Source organism: Dermochelys coriacea, chromosome 1, assembly GCF_009764565.3.
Source record: "Dermochelys coriacea isolate rDerCor1 chromosome 1, rDerCor1.pri.v4, whole genome shotgun sequence".
Taxonomy (NCBI): Eukaryota; Metazoa; Chordata; order Testudines; family Dermochelyidae; genus Dermochelys; species Dermochelys coriacea.
Genome location: NC_050068.2, coordinates 348,322,004 through 348,347,702, shown reverse-complemented (window position 1 = coordinate 348,347,702; position 25,699 = coordinate 348,322,004). Strand labels below are relative to the sequence as shown.

Genomic DNA, 25,699 nt, shown 5'->3' with positions numbered 1-25,699 from the left:
TCAACAAGGACAAGTGCAGAGTCCTGCACTTAGGATGGAAGAATCCCATGCACCGTTTACAGACTAGGGACCTAATGGCTAGGCAGCAGTTCTGCAGAAAAGGACCTAGGGGTTACAATGGACGAGAAGCTGGATATGAGTCAACAGTGTGCCCTTGTTGCCAAGAAGGCCAATCGCATTTTGGGATGTATAAGTAGGGGCATTGCCAGCAGATCGAGGGATGTGATCGTTCCCCTCTATTCGACATTGGTGAGGCCTCATCTGGAGTACTGTGTCCAGTTTTGGGCCCTACACTACAAGAAGGATGTGAAAAAATTGGAAAGCGTCCAGCGGAGGGCAACAAAAATGATTAGGGGACTGGAACACATGACTTATAAGGAGAGGCTGAGGGAACTGGGATATTTTAGTCTGCGGAAGAGAAGAATAAGGGGGGATTTGATAGCTACTTTCAACTACCTGAAAGGGGGTTCCAAAGAGGATGGATCTAGACTGTTCTCAGTGGTAGCAGATGACAGAACAAGGAGCAATGGTCTCAAGTTGCTGTGGGGGAGGTTTAGGTTGGATATTAGGAAAAACTTTTTCACAAGGAGGGTGGTGAAACACTGGAATGCGTTACCTAGGGAAGTGCTGGAATCTCCTTCCTTAGAAGTTTTTAAGGTCAGGCTTGACAAAGCCCTGGCTGGGATGATTTAGTTGGGGATTGGTCCTGCTTTGAGCAGGGGTTTGGACTAGATGACCTCCAGAGATCCCTTCCAACCCTGATATTCTATGATTCTATGATCACCCCGAAGCAGTAGGTGATTTTGGCTATGTCTTCTCCTTTTGGTCACAAAGCAAAAATACTGAACTGATTTGAAACAGATGCATCTCTTTATTTGTGTAAACATATCATATAACAAGCAACATTCCAGGGGAAGAAAGATGGTCTTCTAGTGAAGGCATCAAACTAGGAGTCAGTACTTTCCCAAGCTCTGCCATGGACTCCATGTGGATGAAACTTAAGTGATGCATGGCTCTTGTGCTGGTCCTCTTCAGAAGGGTGAATTTCACCCTGTGTGACTTAGGGCAACTCAGTCTTTCTGTGTCAATTTCCCAGTCTGTAAATAGGGTAAATAATACCTACCACCCAGTGATATTGAGTCTTCATTCAAGTTTGTAAATCACTCGGAGATCTGCTGCTCTAGATGAGCAAAGTATCATTATTCATATTAGCGGTGGAAGAGGGTTCTATGACCCAGTAATCATCCCCTAACGAACACATACACAGTAGGGATACAAAGCTTCTTCACCAACCAGATCATTATGCCACTGCATAAAGTATGTACAGTCTGAAAAGATATTGTAAAAGGCCCTGATGGTGCAGTTGGATCCGTGCAGAAGGACCTCTGTACCCACACAGAGCTCCAATTACTTCAATCTGATCCACCCCTGTGGACGTGTTTAAAGAGACCAGGGCCTAAAATACTACCCACTTTTGTTAAAAGTACCTGCTTTTGTTTTTACTTTCAGTTGTTTTCATTCCTTTGGACTATAAGGCATCCTTGCTGAACATCCAAGACAGCAAAAACAGGGATTTAAGCCTTTTAAATATTGTTTATTAATTATATTAAATACAAACAGATTAAAAGCATGGGCTTTCAACAAAGACTGTTTTGAGCAGCACAGATATATTAAAATATTTTCATTCTAAAATATAATTATTTAGGTTTTTAGAGTTAAGCATTTTATAAGCAAACCTATATAATAATTATAATATCACCTAACTCTTATATAGTGCTTTGGGATGTGCGTTCATTAGCAGTACATATACACACAAAGCTGGGGTATATTGGCTCTCTGCATGGCTACATCTATCTTTAGTGTTTTATTGCTCACATTAAGGGCCTGGTTCTGATCGCACACAGTTATTACAACAATGTAACTCCATTGGCCTCAATAGAGTTATCCTTGATTTACACCAGATCAGAATCCGGCCCAGAACCTGCCAATTGAAACAATGGTGACAGTCAAGGCAGTGAAACAAACCTTCTCCAGTCTGAGACCAATTCAAAGTTTCTCTGCTACAGTTAGTAGAATTAAGCAAGAGGATGGAAAAAATTTGAAAACTGGGCTATGATCAAGGAAATCAGAACCATCACACCAGTGTAGCATTTTCACAGCTGGCAAAACCAAATGCTTCAGAGAAAGGTACAAGAACCCCACTCCTCTCTTATTCACACCGATACCCATAGATCCTCAAAACCTTCCACTAGGTCTAGGTCCCAGCATGCTTTGTGTCCAATTTGTGTTTGTATGTCTGTATTGACCATAAGGAACTTAAAGCAGGGGCCATGTCTTCTATTGGCTCTTGTAGAGCAGTGTTTCTCAATCTTTTCAGATTGGCAATGCCTTACTCTGAGTCAGTTTTTGGACCACCTTATGTTTACTATAAAAATAAGAGTAAAAAAAATGTATCCATGCTAACCATTAGCCTGTGTAACTTATTTGTGAATGTGATTCGAAACGTTAACCGAGAACACTTGACCTTGAAGGGTAAGAGTTTGCAGGGAATTAGGGAAGCCAGATTTTCTTTTGCTTTAGAGAAATAAAATTTGCAACATCTCATGACCTGAAATCCCCCCCCCACCCCACAATTACCTATTCTGACCCTCTCTGGGGATTGTGACCCCTGGATTGAGAAACACTGTTGTAGGCATTTACCAAATAATAACACAACAAATGTTCTACTGGTGAACAGGCCCATTTCATAAATATTTGACATAGGCCCCCACATCAGGAACGTATAGAAGTGCGTACTTATGTCCATCCCTCAGAGCACTCAGCTTGAAGCGAAACACATGCTTAAGTGCAGTGAACAAAAGCATGGGTGAAGCACATGCTTAATTAAGTCCTTTTCTGAATAGGGTTGTGCAGCTGAGTTGTTGACATAGCCATAGGCGCCAACCCTGTCGGTAGCTCCCCGCCCTGTCCCCTGCCCCAGCTCACCTCCGCCTCCCCCTGAGTGCTGCTTCTCCGCTTTTCCCCCTGGCTCCCAGCGCTTGCGCCGTGAAATAAGCTGTTTTGTGCGGCAAGTGCTGGGAGGGAGGGGGGAGAAGGGGGAATGTGGCGCGCTTGGGGAAGAGGCGGGGCTGGGGCAGGGATTTGGGGAAGGGGTCCAATAGGGCAGGGAGGGGGCGGAGTTGGGGCAGGGACTTTGGGGAAGAAGTTGGGAGGAGGCGGGGGTTTCCAGCACCCACTGGTGCCGGCAAAAGTTGGCGCCTATGGACATAGTCCTAATTATCTTCAAAGCATTAGATTGCAATTAACTGTTTCTCCCAGCAACTCTGGGCAAGCGGGAAGTATCATTATTCCTATTGTACAGATGGAGAGATTTAGGCATGGCAACTGGCGGAGCTGGGAAGAGAACTCAGGAGCTCCATACTTGTGTTCTGACCACCAGAGCACGCTTCAGGCTCCTAGCAAGTTCTCAGGACAGCCTCTAGCATTGTAAAGTTTGGGCATCTCTGCAACAGAGCAAACCTAAAGGCCAGCTCAGATATCCTGCACCCAGTAGAGGGCAGTAAGGAGTACACACGCACGCACACACAGTGCTAGCCAGAGACATTTTCGAGTTAACGAGCAATATTTAAAATACTGTGATGTGATCTTTAGCGTTATATATTTTTCCCTCTCAGCTTGTATTTTTTTCATTTCAGAAAGATGCAGCGTGCCAAAGGAGGTCAACAATGCAGATGTTCAGGTTGGCAATAATAATTTGTTGAATGCCAGCCTGCGGTACACATGCAGAGACGGTTACAAAAGGAAAGCTGGGACATCCAGCCTCATTGTGTGTGTAATGGACAAAATCACCAAAACGCTCCGTTGGACAGAGCCAAATCTACGTTGTATTAGTAAGTAACTGCTGTCAGTGTGGTATGATGCTGCTGTGCTTAATGCTATGACTAAGTATAAGGAATGCAATGTCAGAAAATTATCTGCAGGAGGGTAGACAGAAGTGAATGTCAGCTAGAGGACAATGATTGTGCTGCACTGGAATGATACTGGGTCCAATCGATCCCTGTGTGGATTTAGATGTGGCTATGCCCACTTACACCAAGGATGTGATTGGCCTATTGTGTTCAGCAAAATATGAACTAAGGGCCAAATTCTGCAACATTGACACTGAGTAGCACCCACTCATGCAAATAGTCCCATTGATCTCAATGCTCAGGGGAGTAAGCACTCAACCTGAGCGGGAATTGCAGAACCTGGCCCTCTGTAAGTAGGTGAGAGGGATGCCTATGCAGTATGAAGTGGTCTCAAATGTTTGTGCTTGGGACACAAAGAGAGATCCAGCGCAGGTTGAGGATTTGCCATGGAAATCAAAGCACTGGCCAGTCTGGTATGGTGTCCTGACTTTGGCAGCGGCTGGCATCTGGATGTCAGAAAGGCAAAAAACCCCTCCAGTAATGCACCTAGCCAATTACGCAGTGCTGTGGGGAAGCCACTGCCGGTTTGTGAGGCACCTGAAAAATTGGACTCGATCTGAGAGGTTGTGGCATCCCTATTCTGCACCTCTCCACGCAGTCGCTGCATGCCTGATTCCCCCAAGTTCCTTAACACTCACGTGGGGCCCCGTCTAAAGCCTACCAGAGATAACTGGAGTCTTTCCATTGACTTAATGGAGCCCCACACTGCAAAGAAAGGTAACCGTGTGTTACATGCTGTTCTCAAGACTGAATGGAAGAACATTACCAGCTGCCTGCTAACTATCTTTGATTTTTAGGTAGAGATGCAGGGTGGATGAGTTCTACCTTGCTAGGGCAAAGATAATTCCAGTTGTTATGTAGAGGAGTGGTGTGATTTAGTGAATAAAGCATGGAATGGAGTCAGGACTTCAGGGTTCTACGCTTACAGTTGTCTTGGGCAAGTCCCTGGCTTCCTCTCTGTCTCACTTTCCCTGGTTGCAGCTAATAATTCCCTACCTGAGGCTTCATTTAGTACTATTTGTAAAAGTGCTTTGAGCTCTATGGATAAGGGGCACTATGGAAGGGCAAGGTATTGCCACTCCTTACAAGCATACCATTGTGTCTTCTTTCACCAGGGGATCCTGCTCTACCTCCTTTAACTTCCAGCCCCAAACAGACATCAGCAGCACCTAGGACAGAGGCAACCAGTCCTGTCAGCAAAGGTAAGCTCCCTTTACTACAGAGAATCCAAGCTTTTATTTATTTTATTTTATTTTATTTTATTTTATTTTATTTTATTTTTGGGTGGTGGGGGGAGAGACTGAAATTCAGGTGTTGATTTTTAAGTTAGATACAGTGGACCAGATCCTGAGCTGCTGTAAATCAGTGTGGCTCCACTGAAATCAGCCAGGCCATGCTGATTTACACCAGCTGAGGATCTGGTTCACTATTCCTCCTCCTCCCCTGTCCTTGATGTTTGTGGCTGCAGTGGTACTTAAACATACCTAAGCCATTGTTGCCAAAGGCAGGTGTTTAAAGTTAGGCACTGCAATCCTTCATCAGAGTGGCCTGATTTTCCAAGGTACTGAACAACTTCATCTCCCATGGGCTGAATCGAAAACCAGGCTATTTTTCACAGTGCCTCAATATGGGTTTCAGCGGCTAATTTAAGCACCTGTGTTTGAAAAAATCTGGTTACAGTGCCTGATTCTGATGCATTGGCCTGCTAAACCCAGAGTTGTGAGTTCAATCCTTGAGGGGGCCATTTAGGCATCTGGGGCAAATATTGGGGATTGGTCCTGCTTTGAGCAGGGGGTTGGACTAGATGACCTCCTGAGGTCCCTTCCAACCCTGGTATTCTATTCTGTGATCTCTATTATCTCCTCCTCCTCCGCCCTTCTCTGCTGTTTACTACACTCCTTTGTAGTGCCTCATTTTAAGTCAGATCGTCAGCTCTCAGGGCAGGGACAGTCTCGCACTATGCGTTCATACAACACCTAGTACCATGGGGCTTGACCCTGACTGGGAGCTCCACTACTAACACCTCTGACAACAACAATACAAAATAATCTATTAAAAAGTTAACTATATAGTTAACTCTTCACCTTGTAACCCAGAGACAAGAGTGCTCAAATCAGGTATCTGCCCAGGGAAGAATTAATCTGGGTAAGAAACATTCACATGTTTAGTTTTTAAGGTCTCATTTCAGGACAGTCCTTAAGCATATGCTTAACTTTAAGCATGTGAGCAATCCCATTAATTTCAAAGTTAGGCATCTGCTTATACACCTGCCTGAATCGGAACGTAAAGAACTAAAATAAAAGCAACAGTTCATTTTGTCTTTCAAATGTGCCTAAGAATGTATTTAACCACTTGCTAGAATCAAAGACTTTTACACCAGCTAAACCACCAGTAACGAGAGTAACTGCAGAGATTACCACAGTCCCAGTGATGGCCTCCACACCATCCTATGAAAGGGAGACCACCTCACCACTCGCAGGCCCCGTCTCTCAGCTCAGGACTGACAAGCTTTCATGGGGAACACTTGCAACAGCAACAACTGAGATCAGGTCATCAAAGGGGCCTGCTGGCGTGACCACGGAAGACACAACACAACGGCGCACCACAGCCACCCAGGTCACACATACCTCCCAGCTCTGGACTGATGAGCCATTGTTGGAAACAGTTACAACAGAAGGAGATTGGTCAACAGCAGTGCCAGCCAGTGTGACCACAGGAGACTCAACACAGCTTCTCACAGCAGTCACCCATAACTCTAAAGGTTTGTCACCAACCAATCCCTAGGATTCTAACTGCATGGACCAAACTAACCTGCTAACAACGCTGCCTGCTAGGCACCCTGCTTAACCATTTCAGTATCACCTAGTACATCAGAATATTCACAGGACTACATGCACCTGCTGCCTTGTCCACACACACATACACGGCACCAGTTTAACTCAGGTTTTGTCTACACACACAAGTTGCGCTGCTTTAACTTAAATCAGTTTAAAAAACAATTTAGTTAAACTGATACAAACCAAGTGTGGACACGCTAATCTCAGTTTAAATGTTGTTTATATCAGCATAAGATGTAAATAAAAGTGTCCTATTCCAATAAATTAAATTCAGTAAAAATACCAACTTACATTACACTGAAATCTGATACTCTTCATTTGAAATAAGTGTCCACACACAGATCTGCACTGAAATAACTAAAGCTGGGAATTAAAACTAACTTTGTTATTTTGGTTGCAGTTTGCATATAAACAAACCCTTACAGGTGCAGTCTAAACTGAATTAAGTCCATTTTAAAATCATGTCCACACAAAGTTGTACCAGTTTAACTAAATTGGTTGAAAAGCCCTACCTATCATGCTAACCAGTATTGTCTCATTATTCCCTATTGCCTCGACTTATACTTAAATTTTAAACTTGCTGGGTAGGGAACCATCTTTTGGGTCTGTGTTTTTATAGCACAATGAGGTCTATGAGTGAGCCACAACTGGTGTTCCTTGGCTCTGCCACAATAGAAATAATAATGGTCAAACCAATGCAAGTTTATGTGACTCTTATTTCGGTTTCAGAATGTCTTATTTCAATTTGTTTAATCAGTTAAAAAGAAAATTGGATTATGCTAAAATGAAATAAGCCACTCAGTAGTCCACAATAAGAATATCATCACTGGGTTTTGCACCGGGTTAACGAAACTGATGCAACTTCTGTATGCAGACAGCTCTGTTCCATTGTATACAGGGTCATTAATGTAGAGCTGGGGCAGGCGGTGTGGTGTGCAGAAGGGGTTGTGGGGTGCAGTAGGTTGGGAGCTCAGGGCAGGGGGTTAGGGTCCAGGAGGGGGTGCAGAGTGCGGGAGGGGCCTCAGGGAGAGGGTTGGGGTGCAGGAGGGATGTGGCGCGGGCTCAGGCAGGAGGTTGGGGGCTCAGGGCAGGGGATTGGGTTGCAAAAGGGGTGCAGCAGGGGGCTCAAGGCAGGGGGTAAGGGGCTGATGGCAGAGGGTTGGGGTACAGGGTGCAGGACTGGTTTGGGGTGTGGGCTCCGGCCCAGTGCCACTTAACTGGAGCGGCTCCAGGGTGGCAGCGGGGCTAAGGCAGGCTCCCTGCATGCCCTGGCCTCGCTTCTTCCCAGAAGTGGCCAGCACGTTCGGCAGTGGCTCCAGGGGGTGGGGTGGGGTGGGGCAGGCGTCTCTGCTGCACGCTGCCCTCGCCTGTGGGTACCACCCCCGAAGCTCTCATTGGCTGCGGTTCCTCGTTCCGGAGCCCTCGCACCCCTCGCCCCAGGGACCACAGGGATGTGGTGCAGGCTGTTTCCAGGAGTGGCGCAGGGCCAGGGCAGGCAGGAAGCCTGCCTTAGCCCTGCTGCACCAGGGGGCTGGCAATCCCACGGGCCGATCCAAAGCCCTGATAGGCCAGATCCAAAGCCTTGACAGATCGGATCCAAAGCCCTGACAGGCCGGATCTGGCCTGCGGGCCATAGTTTGCCCACCCCTGATATAGATGCCTACCTGGAGGCACCCAAGTGTGAACAGTATGGCCTAACTCCAGTGACCAGAAGGGGTAGATTTAATGGAAAAAGCCCAGTAAGCAAAGAATGGGGAGGGCCAATGATTTGGCCCAGTCTAGGCCTTGGAGAACGGGAGAAAAGAACAGTTAATCTGTCCTTAAATGTGTGCACTATTTCTTGCTGCTTCATTCTTCCCTCCATTTCTTTCCTCCCTGTTCTCATTCCTCCCTTCTTGTCTCCTCTTCTAGCCTTTTAACATTTTCTTTTCTACTTTTTCTCTCCTTTTTATTGTTTTTCCCCATCCTCCCATCTTTCCCCTCTCCTCTTTCCAAGGCACGACACGTCCCGCTTGACTTTCTGTTCTCCCCTACCCATACGCAAAGTACGCAGCTGCGTAGGGCATCAGGATATTTGGGGCACCACATTTCCTGGTGCCCTACGAAGTTGCGTGCTGCTCCAGCCCCTGCTCCGCGTCTTCCCCATGGCCCCCGCCCCTGCTCCACCCCAGCCCTGCCCCCATGCCACCCCATCCCCAAAGCCCCTGGCCCCGCCCTTTCCCCCTGGGCCCGCCCCGCTCCGCCCCATTCCCGCCCCCATGCCACCCCTTCCCCAAAGCCCCTGGCCCCGCCCTTTCCCCATGGCCCCCGCCCTGTTCCGCCCCATCCCCGCCCCGCTCCACCCCATCCCCAAAGCCCCTGGCCCCACCCTTTCCCCATGGCCCCGCCCTGCTCCGCCCCATCCCCGCCCCCATGCCACCCCTTCCCCAAAGCCCCTGGCCCCGCCCTTTCCCCATGGCACCCGCCCTGCTCCGCCCCATCCCTGCCCCCATGCCACCCCTTCTCCAAAGCCCTTGGCCCCGCCCTTTCCCCATGGCACCCACCCTGCTCCGCCCCATCCCTGCCTCCATGCCACTCCTTCCCCAAAGCCCATGGCCCCGCCCTTTCCCCATGGCCCCGCCCTGCTCCGCCCCATCCCCAAAGCCCCTGGCCCCGCCCTTTCCCCATGGCCCCCACCCTGCTCCGCCCCATCCCCGCCCCCATGCCACCCCTTCCCCAAAGCCCCTGGCCCTGCCCTTTCCCCATGGCCCCCGCCCTGCTCCGCCCCATCCCACCCCATCCCCAAAGCCCCTGGCCCCGCCGTTTCCCCATGGCCCCCGCCCTGCTCCGCCCCATCCCACCCCATCCCCAAAGCCCCTGGCCCCGCCCTTTCCCCATGGCCCCCGCCCCGCTCCGCCCCATCCCCGCCCCCCACTCCCCTGAGGACTGCAGCAGGGCCAGCCCTGCACTCACCGGTGGCGGGAAGTGCAGCGACCCGGCCCCGGCCCCAGCCCCGCCGCCAGTGAGTGTTGGGGGGCGGTTCCCCACTTCCCTTGAAGCCAGCCCCCCCATTCCCCACGGAGACCTGGGGCCAGCCCCACACCCCTCCCGCGGAGAGCTGGACCCCCCCCCACACACGCCACCCCGTGGCGGGGACTGCCTAGGGCCCCCAAACGGCTAGGGACAGCCCTACCCCCACCCACCCGTCTGCCCACAGACGCTCCTACTGGGTCTCCCCGACTCCTCTCCCATGGTCTTTCACCACCCCACCCCACCCCACTCTGTGGGTCCCAGCCCCCCACACCTTGTGTGTCTTGGAGCCTCTTCAGCCCCACTGGGTTGCTTAGACCCCTGGTTCTTCCACCCTCCTCCAGCTCTCTCAGTTCACACTGTGTCTCTGGCCCCCCCCTTACTGTCTCTCCCAATCCATCAGATAGATGCAGACAAGAGCATCTATACCTCCTGCACTGGCCTCAGGGGTGGGGAGTTGTGGGGCAGGCCTGGAAAGGAGGAGGAAGAGGAAGAGGAAGAAGGGGAACTGGCCATCCCTAGTCACGGCTGCGGTGCTCCTCCAGCCCTGTGTTCACATCCCTGGGCAAGGGGCCTAGACAGCGCACACTGACTCAGCCCCCTCGGCTGATTTCGGAGCGAGGCACGCTAAATCTTACCTCACAAAAGCCCGCGGAGATACCGCAGCCCCAACCCAGCTAGCTCACCTAGCGCGATAAACTCACCTGTTTCGCCTTCACATCTGTTTGCTAACCTGCAGTGCTCCCTACGGTTCTAGGCCTGCCCCCTCACCTCCCCAGCTCTGCCACTTCACCTCAGCCACAACCCACAGGTCCCCGGCTCTTCCACAGCACTCTGCCGGTGCATCTCGGCCCTGACTTGCAACACTTGCAACCATTCCAGCCCCGGCCCTCTCACGCAGCCACAGCCAACCCTGCCAGACTCCGAGGTGGTCCATAAACAGACCCCGGGGACTAGGATGAAACATCAAAACAGCTCCTGTCCATTTGTTACTTTGGATCAGATTTAAACTCAAGTCCAGCAGCTATGATCTAAAGACGCCTGTCCATAGTGAAAAGTAAAGGAGTACTTTTGGCACCTTAGAGACTAACAAATTTACTAGCGCATTAGCTTTCGTGAGCTACAGCTCACTTCATCGCTGCGTATTTTCCACTGCATGCATCCGATGAAGTGAGCTGTAGCTCACGAAAGCTTAAGCTCTAATAAATTTGTTAGTCTCTAAGGTGCCACAAGTCCTCCTTTTCTTTTTTACGGATACAGGCTAACATGGCTGCTACTCTGAAGCCTGTCCATAGTGCTGACCCACCGTACTGTAGGCCTCCCCATCTGTACACCTGCTTGTTTTTTAAAATATGTCTCTTGTTAGAGCCAGCAGGACAAATGGGCCAAGTCCCTCTAAATCATAAGTCTCAGAAACAGCACTTCTCCTTGATATGTGTCTGAGTATCGTCAGCTTTCCTAGCTTATAAGGTAAGAATAAAAGGCAGAGAAAATGGCTCTGTAAGGGGAGGCTGGATCTAGTTTTTATTTTGAAACAAAATTGAGACGTGGGAGATCCAGATATCGACCTCCCTCATCACAGTATCCGAACCCCACTGAAACCAGATCTCCTGGGTCTCAGTCCAGTAGCTTCATCACAAGACTTCCTATCCTCTCTCTCGATCATAGTAATCCATTCATGCTAGGAATGAATTGTGTTGTGCGCATACATATGGTGTGACTGGGATCAGGCTTTAGAGCAAGTATGACGCTGCAGAACTATTTAGGTGACTCACCCTGACAACCCGCCTCTCTGGTCTCATTAGCTCCACTCAGGAATATAAGGGATTCAGCATCTTCCCTGGTGCAAAAGAGAACTAGAGGGAAGAGAGGGAGATTCTGCAGGGAAAACCCTTAATTACCTTGCTATGGAGGGAAAACGTTTTGGGTTAAGGCTTGTGTTTGTAAGTGAAGTCCTGCTTTGGGGATGTGTTAATTTAATTAAGAATAAAGAGAAGCCACAGTGAGGAAGTGAGTTTGGGCCTTATACATTATCTGTGTGGCATATGTGGGACACTTCATCTGTTTGCAGGGGATGTTGCACACCCCAAGGTTGTATGTATTGTGACAGGCTCAGGCCAGATGGCTACAGGAGAGTGAAACCTTGAAAACCTACTGTGGATGCCTCACTAGCTTCAACCCCCAATCTTCTCTGAAATATCCCCAGATTTATTCTCCACTCCCAGGCAGGGTAGAAAGATGAAAAGGGAAAGAACGGCTGCTAAGGCCTTGACCTAGGAACAGAAGTCGCCCTTGTGGGCAGGCAGCCCAGGGTAGCTGGAAAGGAGGCTGCCCTGGAGGAGGAAGCGCCCAAGCCTGACCCCCCACCCTAATGTCTCTGAACCAGGAGAGGCAACAGAGACTGTCCCCCTAGAGCTCAAGCAGCTTAGCCCCGGGAGAAATTTTTTTGGATGGGACCAAGCTGAAGACCCAAGGTATGACAACATTAGGAAGGAGGTGACAGAAATAGATGGGGTCCCAATGGAAGGGAAAACCCAGGGACCAGGACCCTACTTCATAATGAAAAAGGATCTCTTGTACCGGGTTGCACCAGTTCAGGGGCAGAAGGCACAGCAGCTTCTAGTACCTCCAAAATGCTGTATTAAGTCTTGCCCATAGTCATCTTTTTGGGGGGCATTTGGGGATAGAAAAGACCCTGGCATGGGTCCTATGATGATTCTTCTGGCCCGGGGTACATGAAGAAGTGCGGAGGCACTGTGCCTCCTGCCTGGAGTGTCAGCTGTACATTCCCCATCCTCACTTGAGAGCACCTTTAGTACCCCGTCCCATCATAGAGGTCCCCTTCAAGCGAATAGCCATGGAGCTAGTGGGACCCCCTGGAGAAGACGGCCCAGGGCCACTTACATATACTTGTCGTTCTGGATTATGCTACTCACTACCCAGAAGCCGTCCCCCTGCAGAACACAGCCTCTAAAACAATAGCCAAAGAGCTGGTGGGGATCTTTGCCCGAATGGGGCTACCAAAGGAGATATTAACAGACCAAGGAATACATTTATGTCAAAGCTAATGAAGGACCTCTGTACACTGCTCCATATACATACCGTGAGAACTTCAGGTTATCATCCGCAGACCGATGGGCTGGTAGAAAGATTTAACCGAATCCTCCAGGCTATGATAAGGAAGGTGGTAAGTCGGGACAGGAAGGATTGGGACACCCTACTACCTTACCTTATGTTCACCACCCAGGAGATACCTCAGGCCTCAACTGGGTTTTCCCCCTTTGAATTATTATAAGGGCACCACCCCCGTGGCAAACTAGATATCGTCAAAGAGATCTGGCAAGAGGAACCCAATGAGGGGAGAAGTATAATTGAACATGTATTGCAGATGCGAGACCAGATCGCCCGGGTCACCCCTATTGTACGGGAACATTTGGAAAAGGCGCAGGAGGTCCAGCCATTACAATTTACAGGCAAAAGTCCAACAGTTCCAACCAGGGGATCGGGTGATGGTCCAAGCTTTTGGCCCAATGGCAGGGGCCCTATGAGGTGGTTGAATCCGTGGGGGAAGTAACCTACAAGGTGCCAGGACGCCAAAAACTAAAACAGAAATCCTCACATTAATCTCTTAAAGCCTTGCCACCAGCGAGAGGTGAGTGTAGTGACCCAAGAGACCCCGATCCAGGGAAATAACCTCCATGAGCAGATCAGGATATCCAATGATCTGAAGAAGGAGGTAACTGAGATGATCAACCAGTACCAGGACGTGTTTTAAACCAAACCGGGCTGGACCACTGAAGCCTATCACCACATTATCACAGACCCTGGGGCAAAGATAACTTTAAGGCCCTACCGGGTCCCAGTGGCAAAAAGGGAGATCAAGGAAGAGGTAAAAAGGATGTTGGAGCTGGGAGTCATTGAAGAGTCCCACAGTCAATGGTTGAGCCCAGTTATATTGGTGCCCAAACTCGATGGCACCACTAGGTTTTGTAATGACTTTCGCCGGCTGAACAAGATATCCAAATTCGATGCATACCCCGTATCGATGAGTTAGTTGACTGCCTGGGCAATGCCCGATTTTTGACCACCCTTGATTTAACAAAGGGATACTAGCAGATCCCCCTTGCCAAATATGTGAAAGAAAAAACGGCATTCTCTACACCAGAGGATCTGTTTCAATATACTGTTCTTCCTTTTGGACTGCATGGGGCACCTGTCACCTTCCAGCGTCTTATGGACAAGCTCCTGTGGCCCCATACCAGTTATACAGCTGTGTACCTGGACGATGTGATTATTCACACCCCCGACCAGGAGACCCACTTGGAAAAGGTGGAAGCGGTTCTGGACACGCTAAATGGGCTGACCTCCCAACCAACCCAGCCAAGTGTGCTATAGGGCTAGCTGAGGCTAAATACGTTGGCTACATTGTAGGAAGGGGCATGGTCAAACCCCAGTTGAACAAATTGGAGGCCATCCAAAATTGGCATCAGCTGAATCGGAAAAAGCAAGTCCTGGCATTCCTGGGTGTGGTGGGGTACTATCGGTGATTTATTCCTCATTTCGTCACCAGAGTGAGTCCCCTGACAGACCTGATAAAAGCCCGGAGTCCGGACATGATGAACTGGACAGACGCTGCAGAGAAAGCATTCACAGATCTACAGACAGCCCTCTGCAATAACCCTATGCTTATAGCCCCGGACTTCAACAAGGAGTTCATTTTATAAACAGATGCATCTGAAGTGGATTGGGAGCTGTCCTATCGCAGATGATTGGAGACAAAGAACACCCAATCCTCTATCTCAGCAGGAAGCTCCTCCCGAGAGAGCAGAAGTATGTAGTGGTTGAGAGAGGGTGACTTGCTGTGAAATGGGCCATGGAAACACTACGTTATTACCTACTGGGATGACAGTTTAGCCTTGTGACCAATCATGCACTCCTCCAGTGGAAGCAGCGAAATAAAGAAGAGTACGCAGGAGTGACCAGATGGTTCCTGTCTCTACAATCTTTCCAACTCACCATACAACGCTGGGCTGGAAGCCACCATGGCAACGCAGATGGCTTGTCGCTGGTACACTGCCTGATGTCCCAAGTTGCCCAACCCTGTGGTGTTGAGTGGGGGGGTAGTCAGGTCAGGCGGCTACAGGAGAGTGATTGATGGTAGATACATTAGCCCCAGTTTAAGAAGGTCCCTTTTCCCTGAGTAAGATAATGGGTTGTTCCAGAACAATCAGGAAGGTGCTGGAACCAATTATGGCAGGCAGGCTAATTAGGACACCTGGAGCCAATTAAGAAGCTACTAGAATCAATTAGGGCAGGCAAGCTAATCAGGTTTAAAAAGGACCTCACTTCAGTTAGGTGTGTGCGAGGAGCTGGGAGCAAGAGGTGTGCAAGGAGCTGAGAGTGAGAAGGCGTGCTGCTGGAGGACTGAGGAGTACAAGTGTCATCAGGAGGAAGGTCCTGCGGTGAGGATAAAGACGGAGTTGGGAGGAGCCCAAGGAGTTGTAGCTGTCACGCAGCTGTTACAAGAGACACTGTAGACAGCTGTGATCCACAGGGCCCTGGGCTGGAACCCAGAGTAGAGGGTGGGCCCGGGTTCCCCCCAAACTCCCTATTTGATACAAGAGGAGTTGACCTCGACTGTGGATTCCACCAGAGGGAAAGGTCCCTGGCCTGTCCCGCGAACCACTAGGTGGGTCAGCAGAGACTGCGGGGATTGTTCTCCTCCTTTTCTCCATGCTGGCCAGTAATGAGGTTAGCTGAGTGAACGGCAGGTTGGAGCCACTGGCAAAAGTGGCCAAACTGCGGGCTGCCGTGAATCTCTGAGGCGAGCAAATCAGTCAATAAGCGCAGGACCCACCAAGGCAGAGGAGGAGCTTTGTCACAGTATGCATGTTCCAGGCTCTTCTTTAGGTCCCCATGTTTGAAACCAGGATTTAATGCTGAAGAAATCAGAAATATAAATGATGATAAAATAAATGAAATGTGACATAAAATAAATAGGCAGCGTTGGGCCATGGTTTTAAATGAAAATTTAGTAATGTCCTGTTTAAGTATTCGCTCAACCTCAGTCTGGTAGAGGAAGAAAGGGAAACATTTTTGTCATTGAAAAAATTTGCATATTTTCCCTTTTTTAAATAAAAGGTCAAAAAAATTCAACATTTGTCAAAGTTTCAAAACATCTCAGCTCACTGTACAAAACTGATTGAAAACCATCGGGGGGGACGGGACATCACAGAAATCATTGAAATTTTTCCCAATTTTGAAATTCACGGATATTTTTGAACAGCTGTAATACTCACTGAGAAATTCTTAAAAGGGGCGTGGGGGAAAGGGAAATCTCTAATGTTCTATGGAGCTCTACCTACATAGCCTTACCAGGACTTTAAAACAACCAACAGAGAAATAGCCCCTGAAGAATTCATCCCAGCTCATTCGCATGAGCCGTACTGCATGCTGGGCAAGGAGGTGAAGTGCTGTGCCCAGTGCTCTGCAGTTTGGATGCATTCACAGAGGTGTAGATTGTGCCTGTTCGGCTCCGCAGTGGGGCCAGCGAGAAGCTGCATGCCTTCTGGAGCGAGTGCATTTCTGTTGTCCCCCTCCAGAGGTGCAGCACGCTTCTCCCTCCATGGACAGCCAGCTCTACTATGAATAGGCTTATATGATGGAGTTGATGACCCAGGAAGTCCCTTCCAGTCCTGTATCTTGCTGGTGCAGTAGGGGAGCCAGGGCCTGTCATCTATTTGCCCCCTTCCCCACCTTCTTTGGGGTGCTAGCAGCCCAAGGCCACTAGGAGGAAGTGACCTCCTGTGCTCAGGGGAGGGAACCGCAGGAGAATGGGGTGGAAATGTTCTTGCCAGCATCTCTGTCTTCTGAGTACCTACGCAGGGGCCAGGCACAATTGGCTTTAATTTGTTCCTTAATGCAGAATCAGAAGGCAAAATCCAGCCTTAGTGTCAGGGTCAAAACTTCGTTGGAGTCACTGGAGTTGCACCCATGTACACCAAGGCCTAATTTGGCCCTTAACCCATTAATTCGAGGCTCTCAGAAATGATGACACACCAGGCGCTAATTTAAGGCCCCGCCCCCTTCTTCCTCTTCTCACCGCCCCGCCCCCTGCCCCTGCCCCTGTCACACGCCACCAGCAGTCACACACTGTAGCGCTGCATTTGGGTTTGCTTTGCTTCCAGTGTTGCTCTGCAGCTTTTGGAGGGGCTGGCAATGTGGGCAGGAGGGAGGTATTGCTTACTGCTTCCGTGGAGTGGTAATCCAGCTGTAAACATACATTCTTCCATATTCTTTTACAGTTTCCACCCGAGTTATGTTTTCTTCTGTGGGTAAGAACTATTCTGCTACATTAAGGTTTATAGTCTATAAATCTGAGAGGATGTGGTTTGGTTTGTTTGTTACACATCAGCAGCCAAATCCAGCTCAGGCTGGGATTGCATCTAACCCCTCCAGCTAGGCAGCATCGGATCTGCATGGTAACTGGATGGGAGACCCCCTAGGACAGGGGTGGCCAACCTGAGCCTGAGAAGGAGCCAGAATTTACCAGTTTACATTGCCAAAGAGCCAAAGTAATAGGTCAGCAGCCCCCACATTAGCTCCCCCCCAACCCACTCCCAGCACCTCCCGCCCACTGGCAGCCCCGCCAATCAGCACCTCCCCCTCCCTCCCCACACTTCTCGATCAGCTGTTCCCTGGTGTGCAACAGGGGGGAAGAGGAGCCAGGGCATGGCAGGCTCAGGGGAGGGGGTGGGAAGGGGGAAGTGGGGGCAGGGTTGTGGCAGAGCCAGGGGTTGAGCAGTGAGCACCCCCTGGCACATTGGAAAGTTGGCGCCTGTAGCTCCAGCTCTGGAGTTGGTGCCTATACAAGGCGCTGCATATTAACTTCTGAAGAGCCGCATGTGGCTCCGGAGCCACAGGTTGGCCATCCTTCCCCTAGGAAGAAAATCCAGTGTGCTGCAGAAAGCAGTGCTGTCAGGGTAATAGGTGGTCATCTTCGCTCCACATCATGGCTGAGCCAAGGTCCGATCGAGGAGGGAAGGGCACTATGCTACTGGAAGAGTTATCTTGCAAATCAGATGTAAATTGAGGTACCAGCTCACTGGTTAATGAAATCAAGATCCCTTTGGTGCTTTTCCCCCCAAGAGCAGAGGCAATTACTAGAACTCAAATTTGGCCAGGACACCAGGGTTCTGAGATGTAGATGTCACATAATTGGTCTTTATTTTAAACACAAAAGAGTTTAGTTTTTGTTTTCTTCTCTGGCAGGGTTTCTCATGTTGCTGACCATTGTAGCTGTTGTATTATGTTGTGTCTGGAGACAGCGAGTGTAAGTATTCCAATAATGTAATTACATCATGATGCAGTATAGCGAAGTTGCAGGAAAGAACCAGCCTGAGATTTTTCAAAATCATGCAGGGAATTTAGACGCACAAGTCCCATTAACGCCCATAAAAATTGTGAAACTGTGCATCTAAATCCCCTAGGCAGCTTTTGACAGTCTCAATCATAATCTGTTTCTCCAACTAACTGAGACTGTAATTAAATTTTCACTGGGGACACACCGTTAAAAGCTGCCGATAAGCACTGATGAGTGAAATTCCCCTCGGTGCTGAGGGCAGCTCTTAAATTCTGCTTACATCCTCAAAATAGGGTTTAACTGGAATTTAACTGGGGAACAGGCTCTGTACTGGCCCTCTACACATGGGTGAAATTCACCTTGATGCTATTAAGACAGTTTCCAAATTGCAAGATACCTGGAACACTGGGGCCATCTCTTGTATTTTTAAATATTCTCCTATTTTATCATCAGTCTTTTATGTTTTATTATTTAAATTTTTAAAACAAAACCTACTTACAAGGAGTCCTTCCACGGCATTGGCATGGTTTTTAGAATAACACTTGGAAAGAGTCCAGAAAAGAAATAAAGAGCAATAATTATTTAAGGGGCAGTCAGGATTCATTAGTAAAGAAAGGTTAAAGATCCTATTTTTAAAGAGGACTTTAACCTGCCTCCATTTTTGTGCCTATAAATAGCTGCATCCCTAATTAACTGTGGCAGTAAACACAGTCATTGAGACAGCTAAGTGTCCAGTTTGTGAACCCAGTCACATATGTAGGCAAGTCAACAGAGTTAGGTGTAAGTGAAATGTTGTGCCCTCAAAAATGCAGGTCATTTTTCAAAATTGAGCCCTACATCTGCTAGAGAGACAGAAACCTGGAGACAGGTGTCAGAGTGGTAGCTGTGTTAGCCTGTATCAGCAAAAATAACGAGGAGTCCTTGTGCCACCTTAGAGACTAACAAACTTATTTGAGCATAAGCTTTCATGGGTTAGAACCCACTTCATCAGATGCATGGAGTGAAAATACAGGAGCAGGTACAAATACATGAAAGGATGGGGGTTGCTTTACTAAGTGTGAGGTCAGTTTAATGAGATAAATCAATGAACAGCAGGATACCAAGGGATGAAAAATAACTTTTGAAGTGGTAAGAGAGTGGCCCATTACAGACAGTTGACAAGAAGGTTTGCAAACATTAAAAGGTAATTATTGCAAACATTGGCTTAGCTGGGTTCATGGTAACTATCACTGACTTATTTGTAGTGTGTGAATATGACAGAGGGAAGAGAATTATTTAGGGTTGTACAAGGGGTGAAACTAGATGATGAAATCTAGAAGGGAAGATTTAGCCAGAATAGCATCAGGAAACTCACAACAAGTTACTGAGCTACTGAGATTGTGAAATAGCCTCCAGAGGAATGTGGTAGAAGGCCTGCGCCATGAATCATTTAAAGTTAGACAAGGTAGAGCACTCACAAATATAGTACACCGAGTTCCGTGCTGTCTTGAAGGGACTGTAGATGGCCTGAATTAACTGTTCAAGCACGTCTTTTCCATCTCTAATTTCTGTGGGCTTGATTCTCATTTACACTAAGGCTCCTTGACAACACACAAACATCAGAACTTACACCCACTTCAAGACGTCTTTATGCTGCTGGAGCTGTAACAAAGCCCTAATGTAACAAAGAAGCCCAGAAGCACGGCCTGGTATCTAATTAGTCAATAATCAAAGATTGAGACTGTCTGTGATTCATGTGTTTCCCCACTGACATTTCACATTCCTGGTCAGCATTTTAGCACACAGACAGCATAGCAGATTCCTTTAGCGTGCAGTCGCCAACCTTTGCTGATCTCATGAATTTTTCCTTTTGCAGCCACATGAGGCAACAATACATAATGCCTGTGATAGCCATTCCCATGACCACCGAAGAGTCAGAACAAAGGGATAGAACACCACCAGAAGACAATGGCTCAGACGATCCAGAACAACCAAGTGAAGGGACAGAGACGATATCATCTTGTGTGAGATCGACTGGTTGAATAATAACACTTAGTGAACTCAGTGCATCCATTAAACTTGAAAGGGGAAGGGATCCTTACTGCTTACAAAGACCAACAGGCCAGTTGCATTAGGCGCTGACTTGTCAATTACCACATGCCAGCTACTCAAGTTGAGACTGGAAATACATTTCATTTCTAAGCTGTGGCAGGTATGCAGAAGATCTGATTTCCTCTCCCACCATCGTTTCAAAGAGAGAATAGGAATGGTCTCATAAACCTTATTACATACCTGCTCTGTTCTTTGAGCTGAGGTATGAACAGATTGAACATCCTGTACCCATAAGAGAGTGTCTAGATAACTTGGACATATCTCTTAATTCTTGTTTTAATGAATGGTTGCTTTCAAAAGAGAAGTCACACGGGCGTTTAAATGCCCAAGGAGAACTGTCCATGTGGAAAGTTCTGAAAAAACGTCAGGTGGCCTCTTATTTGCAGTGTAAAGACCACGCCAGAGAAGAAGAGGTTGGTGATCTGATAGTGAAGAACACAGCTTAGGACCACCTAGGACCCATACAGAGAGAACGTAAAGGTGAGCTGCAAAACATCTTTTATATATACTTAATTCATAAAGAAACAAACATTGGGTCTCATTTTCAGACACCCAGAACTCCTGCAACTTCCATTGATGTCATTTGGAGTTGTGGACGGTCAGAACTTCTGAAAATCAGACCTAATGGGATTTTATTTAAGTGAGTACTGCCGCGTCTGCTTGGGTTTTTAAGAAGTAGTTTCATTTTTACATTTAAAATAAGGATTAAAAAAAAATCTCCTAAAATAAATTGAAATCAGTTTGACGAGCAAGTTTAGAAGTTCGCCCAGATGCTTCCTGACAGTGGTAGGTCCATTCATCTGTGGAATAGTGTTCCAATGAAAGTATTGGAATCCCCACTGTTCGGTCATTTGAAACTAGACTGCACAAGGCATTGGGAGCAATCTGACCCTGCCAAACAGAGATGAACAAGGTGACCTTATCTCTAAATGGAACAAAAGAAAGACCCAGAGAAGAGAAACAAAAAATGAATGGAGGCATAGAGGGGAGGAAGCTGCCTTCCTACACAGAGAGATGAGGACTAGTCCTTAGTCTAGAAAGGAGGCAGAATAAGAAGGGATATGATGGAGGTATTTAAAACAACAGAGAAGGTCTGTCAAGCACTTAGGCCCTTTCATATAAATCCAAAACAAGAGGGAACTTGATGAAATTAAAAGGCACAAGTTTAAAACAGATGGAAGGATATAACCTTTGTTGTCATACATGATTTGGGTATATCTTAAGTACTTATTTGCCCGCCATCTGTAGTATCTGAGCACCTCACAATCTTTAATATATATATTTCTCCCAACCCATCTGTGGGGTAGGGTAGTGCTAATTATCCCCACCTTACAGAAGGGGAACTGAGTCACCAAGAGACTAAGTGACTTGCCCAAGATCACATAAGAAGTCAGTGGCAGAGCCAGGAATTGACCCTGATGCTCTCCTGTCCCAGACGAGTGCCCTAATCACTAAACCTGTGTTGCTCTTGCAGGACAGTGAAGAAAAATGCGTAGTAAGAACTGGAAAAAGAGTTAGAGCTGTCTCTCCTTATACATAGCACCTGCAGGTGCTCTAGACAGGGTGACCATGATATGGGATAGCCATCCTTATGCTTCAGGGCCATAAACTGATCACTGGTTGCAGTCAGAAGGAAGTTCCTCTCTTACCCTATGGCATAGTAGTGCAGAGTTAGGTACATTATTGGTGGGTATACACTTTCCCTTTGTAATGCCAGGAGTTAGTACCTGTCTCAGATAGTGGCCAAATCTGATGGACCTTGGTCTGTTGCACCATAGCAGCACTCATATTCCTTTATCTTTCACTCAGTATGTATTTCACCCCTGCACCTACAGCAAACAATAAAGCTGGTGGCAAAAGTTTCCGGAGTATGGAAAAAGCTGAGTTGCACCATCCCCAGGCAGGATTATTCAGGGGAACAAATAGGAAACAATCAAGTAGCTGAGAAATATTATCTGTAACCTCCTGCCAAAGCACTGTGATGCATGCAGAGGAGCATTACACTGGTAACCCTCTGTAACCAATATTACTGAGGGCACTGACCCAGATTATTTCGTACCACTGATATTGAGGAACATGCCTATCATATAACAAATTCTTGGAGTCTTCTAGATACAGAGACACTGTGAATCGTTTCCTTTCCAGGATTCGAGTCTCATTTTGAAGAGGGACCCCCAAACCAGCCTCTGTTATTGTGGGTATCGTCAATTGGTTAGGTAGCTGAGTGCAACCAGTTTGCCTGCAAAATTAGAGGCTACTGATCAAAATCAGGCCCCAGTTTGCAGCCCCAGGTATTGGAGCAGTTCTTATTCTGAAACACGATTTGGACAGTAATTTGGAGCGTACTGAGGCTCAGCCCTGAGTCCCAAACGTATCGTGTAAAGTGAGGTGGTGAGTGCTGCTGGGAAAGATGGATAGAGAAGGCATGGAGACCTGCCGCCTGGTGAGTAAGATGGTCAGAGGAGGAGACAAGAAGTCTGTGGAGTAAGCACTGCTCTGTCCATGAAACAACCACGCACCAGCTTTACTCTGACCTGCCAAATGCCTTTGACAAGCACATCCAATGTTATGTCCTCCGGCTGCCAAAACCTTTATGCATCTCACCCCACAGGAATCCCCACCTGATTCTGGAGCTGCCCCACAACAATATTACACAAGACATTTTGTTCCCTGCATGTGTCAATGTCTATGGGCCTAAATCATTTATTAAAGCAACATTTTAACTTTGTCCAGCAGTGACTGAACACGCCCTACAGTCTTTCCTATCTTTCGTCCCCTCAGTTCCATGACCTCTGTTATCCACTCTCTTTCAGACAGCATTTATCTACGAAGCCATCAAGTGAAGAACACAACTTATTTTCCTGCTGCTACCAGCAAAATCCTGAGTAAAGAACAAGTCTGAGACTCAGAAAACTTACCCTGAACCACATCTAACTATTACAGGGTCAGCCATGATAGTTTGCTCAGGAATCTTTCAGACATGTGAGATTGTGATCTCAGATGCTTGTAAGTTCCAGGTGCTTCCAGAAGACAAGAGACAGATGTCCTTTGGACCACACCATCACCAGCATAGCTCTTTTACAGATGTTACCAGTCAATGGCCAATGCAATGGAAATATTTTACATTGCTGTTTTCCCTCCCAGGGAGGGCAAGTACCTATATTCTGTGGGCTGTTTCTCAGATGGCCCCCTTCTCCGCCTTGGACCAGTTCTCATCCACCAATCTTTTCCCTCATGCTGCGCAATACATTAACACATTGCTTTGCACCACTGAATCTAATAAATAGTTTTATAGACAGTCTCTGCCACTCTGTACCCTTTTCAGCGTCTCTAGTAAGAATAGCTGGCGTACGGGCTGGGGAGTTGGTAAATAGTGGCATAGTCAAATGGGAGAGAGGGAATGGCTCCCAAGTTGGCTCAGAAGCACATGTTCGGGGTTAATCAGTGTGGGGCAGTCCCTGGGTCCCTTTATGCCATGCACACACGCAGATAGAGGAATTATTAACCCAGCTCAACGAGTATCTAAGGAAGACAGTCTCCAGGAATAGCTAAAAGCAATGGAGTTCCAATACACCAGCCTACATCTGCACCCCTGTAACTTCCTCCCCATCCACCCTCATCACATTGGCTCTGTCTGTTTCAGAGACATTTGCACCAGTGTAACCATATCGATGTAGTTACGCTAGCACAAGCCCCTGATGTGCTGCACCAGTAAAGCAGGATTTAGACCAACACATTACTGTGGTAAGCTCTACGTCACAGCGTGCAGCATGTCTTCACTAGAGGTTTGCATTGGTGTAACTCCAGCTGTATCTATGCCAGCACTGATGGATTTCTCGAGAGCAGTGTTTCCCAAACTTGGGACCGCAGCTTGTTCACGGAAAGCCCCTGCCGAGCCGGGCTGGTTTGTTTACCTGCCGTGTCCACAGGTTCGGCCGATCATGGCTCCCACTGGAAATGTAGAGTGGTAGTCAGGACTCGGGGCCCATGTCATCAGAGAGCAGCCGCCAGCGAAGGCCTGTCTACAGGAGCCTCTGTGCCCTGTTTACGTCTTCATGTTGGATAAAGAGGCCCTGAAAGGTTTGGGGGTTTTTTCCCCTTCTTTTTTAAACTTACAGATGCCTAAGCTGGTGTTTTCTGATTTTGCTGGATCGGGGGGTCTCAGGGTACATATGGTGTTAGCTCTGCCAACTGAAGAGTTTTTAACATAGACAACTTTTCTCCCAAATCTTACTCAAGCATTGCATTGCAGTCAAGTAGAACTACAGAACAACACTAAGAACATTAAACACTCTGAATAACAATCCCCTCCCCTCTCAATGGCTCAGTTTTCACTCTTGGTTCTTGTGCTGTCACCATTTCACTAGAGCTGCACTAGTCTTCCAGCCTAGACAGGACTTGAATGTATTAAGTCAGTAGGTCTCGAACATCACTGCACTGCAACCCACCTCTGACAGCAAAAATTACTACCTGACCAGCCTACCTCAGGCTTCAGCTTCAGCCCCAGGCCCCAGCAAGTCTAACGCTGGCCTTGGCGACCCCATTAAAATGCGGTCACGACCCACAATTTGAGAACCGCTGTCCTACGTAAATGGCAATTTTTGGGTGGGACGAGGAGAAATGAACAAAAGAAAATTTTCAGCCCTCTTTTATACACCACAAAGTAGCAAAATAAGCACAATTTCCGTTTGTTTGGGGTTTTTTTAACCCTTTATCGAGCAGGTGAGGTGGGAATGACTTGAGAACTAAGAGCTTTGAACTGAAGAGATTCCAAAGTGGGTTGGGGAGGGGGAAGGGGACTCTGTAATTCTGAGAGGATTTTGCTGTATGATTATTTTTGAGCTTTGATATAGTACCAAGGCCAAAAATGCCTTACGAATACAATAACACAGATTATTATTATCAATTTGTAGTACCTAGGAGCTCCACTCATGGACCAGGGTCCCATTGTGCGAGGTGCCATCCGAACACACAAAGGTATCAGCCACAAGCCATGTCTGTCCCATAGGACTGTTTTAGGCACAGTTATTAATCACCAGCGCTAAGGGGTTAGAGCGCATTGCCTATAAACCACAGCAAGGCAGCCATGATGGCTTAGCTTTAAGATTGAATTAATTATTCTAACTAGAGATGGGTTCACAGTTGCAAAGCATTCCCAGTGTTGGGCTCTGGAGTTTTGGTTGGGGCCCATCTGTAACTGAAGACACGGAAAGAGACACGGGGGTATGTCTACACTACATTTGGGAGTGAGCCCCACCCAACCTGGGTTCACGGATGGCTCATGCTAGTGTGTGGACATTGCTTTGACATTGCAGCTCAGGCTGAAGCTCGGACTCTCAATTCCCATCCCTCCCCACCCTGGCTTGAGAACCTGAGCTCCAGACCAAGGGACAACACCCACACAGCTCTTTTTAGCATGCTAGCGCAAGTCC

At 47.9% G+C, this 25,699-nt stretch overlaps 1 protein-coding gene across 2 annotated transcripts in view; it reads left to right on the top strand.

The window, feature by feature from the left end:
- Positions 1–23,568, top strand: part of IL15RA (interleukin 15 receptor subunit alpha) — a 71,846-nt gene extending 48,278 nt beyond the window's left edge. The window contains exons 2-8 of one of the 2 annotated variants that reach the window (XM_038387481.2): positions 3,696–3,890; positions 5,084–5,170; positions 6,328–6,729; positions 17,119–17,148; positions 18,086–18,146; positions 20,032–20,747; positions 23,081–23,568. In XM_038387481.2, coding sequence (XP_038243409.1) covers positions 3,696–3,890; positions 5,084–5,170; positions 6,328–6,729; positions 17,119–17,148; positions 18,086–18,146; positions 20,032–20,197 — 941 coding nt within the window. In that variant the 3' untranslated portion in view covers positions 20,198–20,747; positions 23,081–23,568. The remainder of the gene's footprint in view (positions 1–3,695; positions 3,891–5,083; positions 5,171–6,327; positions 6,730–17,118; positions 17,149–18,085; positions 18,147–20,031; positions 20,748–23,080) is intronic. The other variant, XM_038387482.2, reaches the window with a different exon arrangement.
- Positions 23,569–25,699: the final 2,131 nt, after the last annotated feature.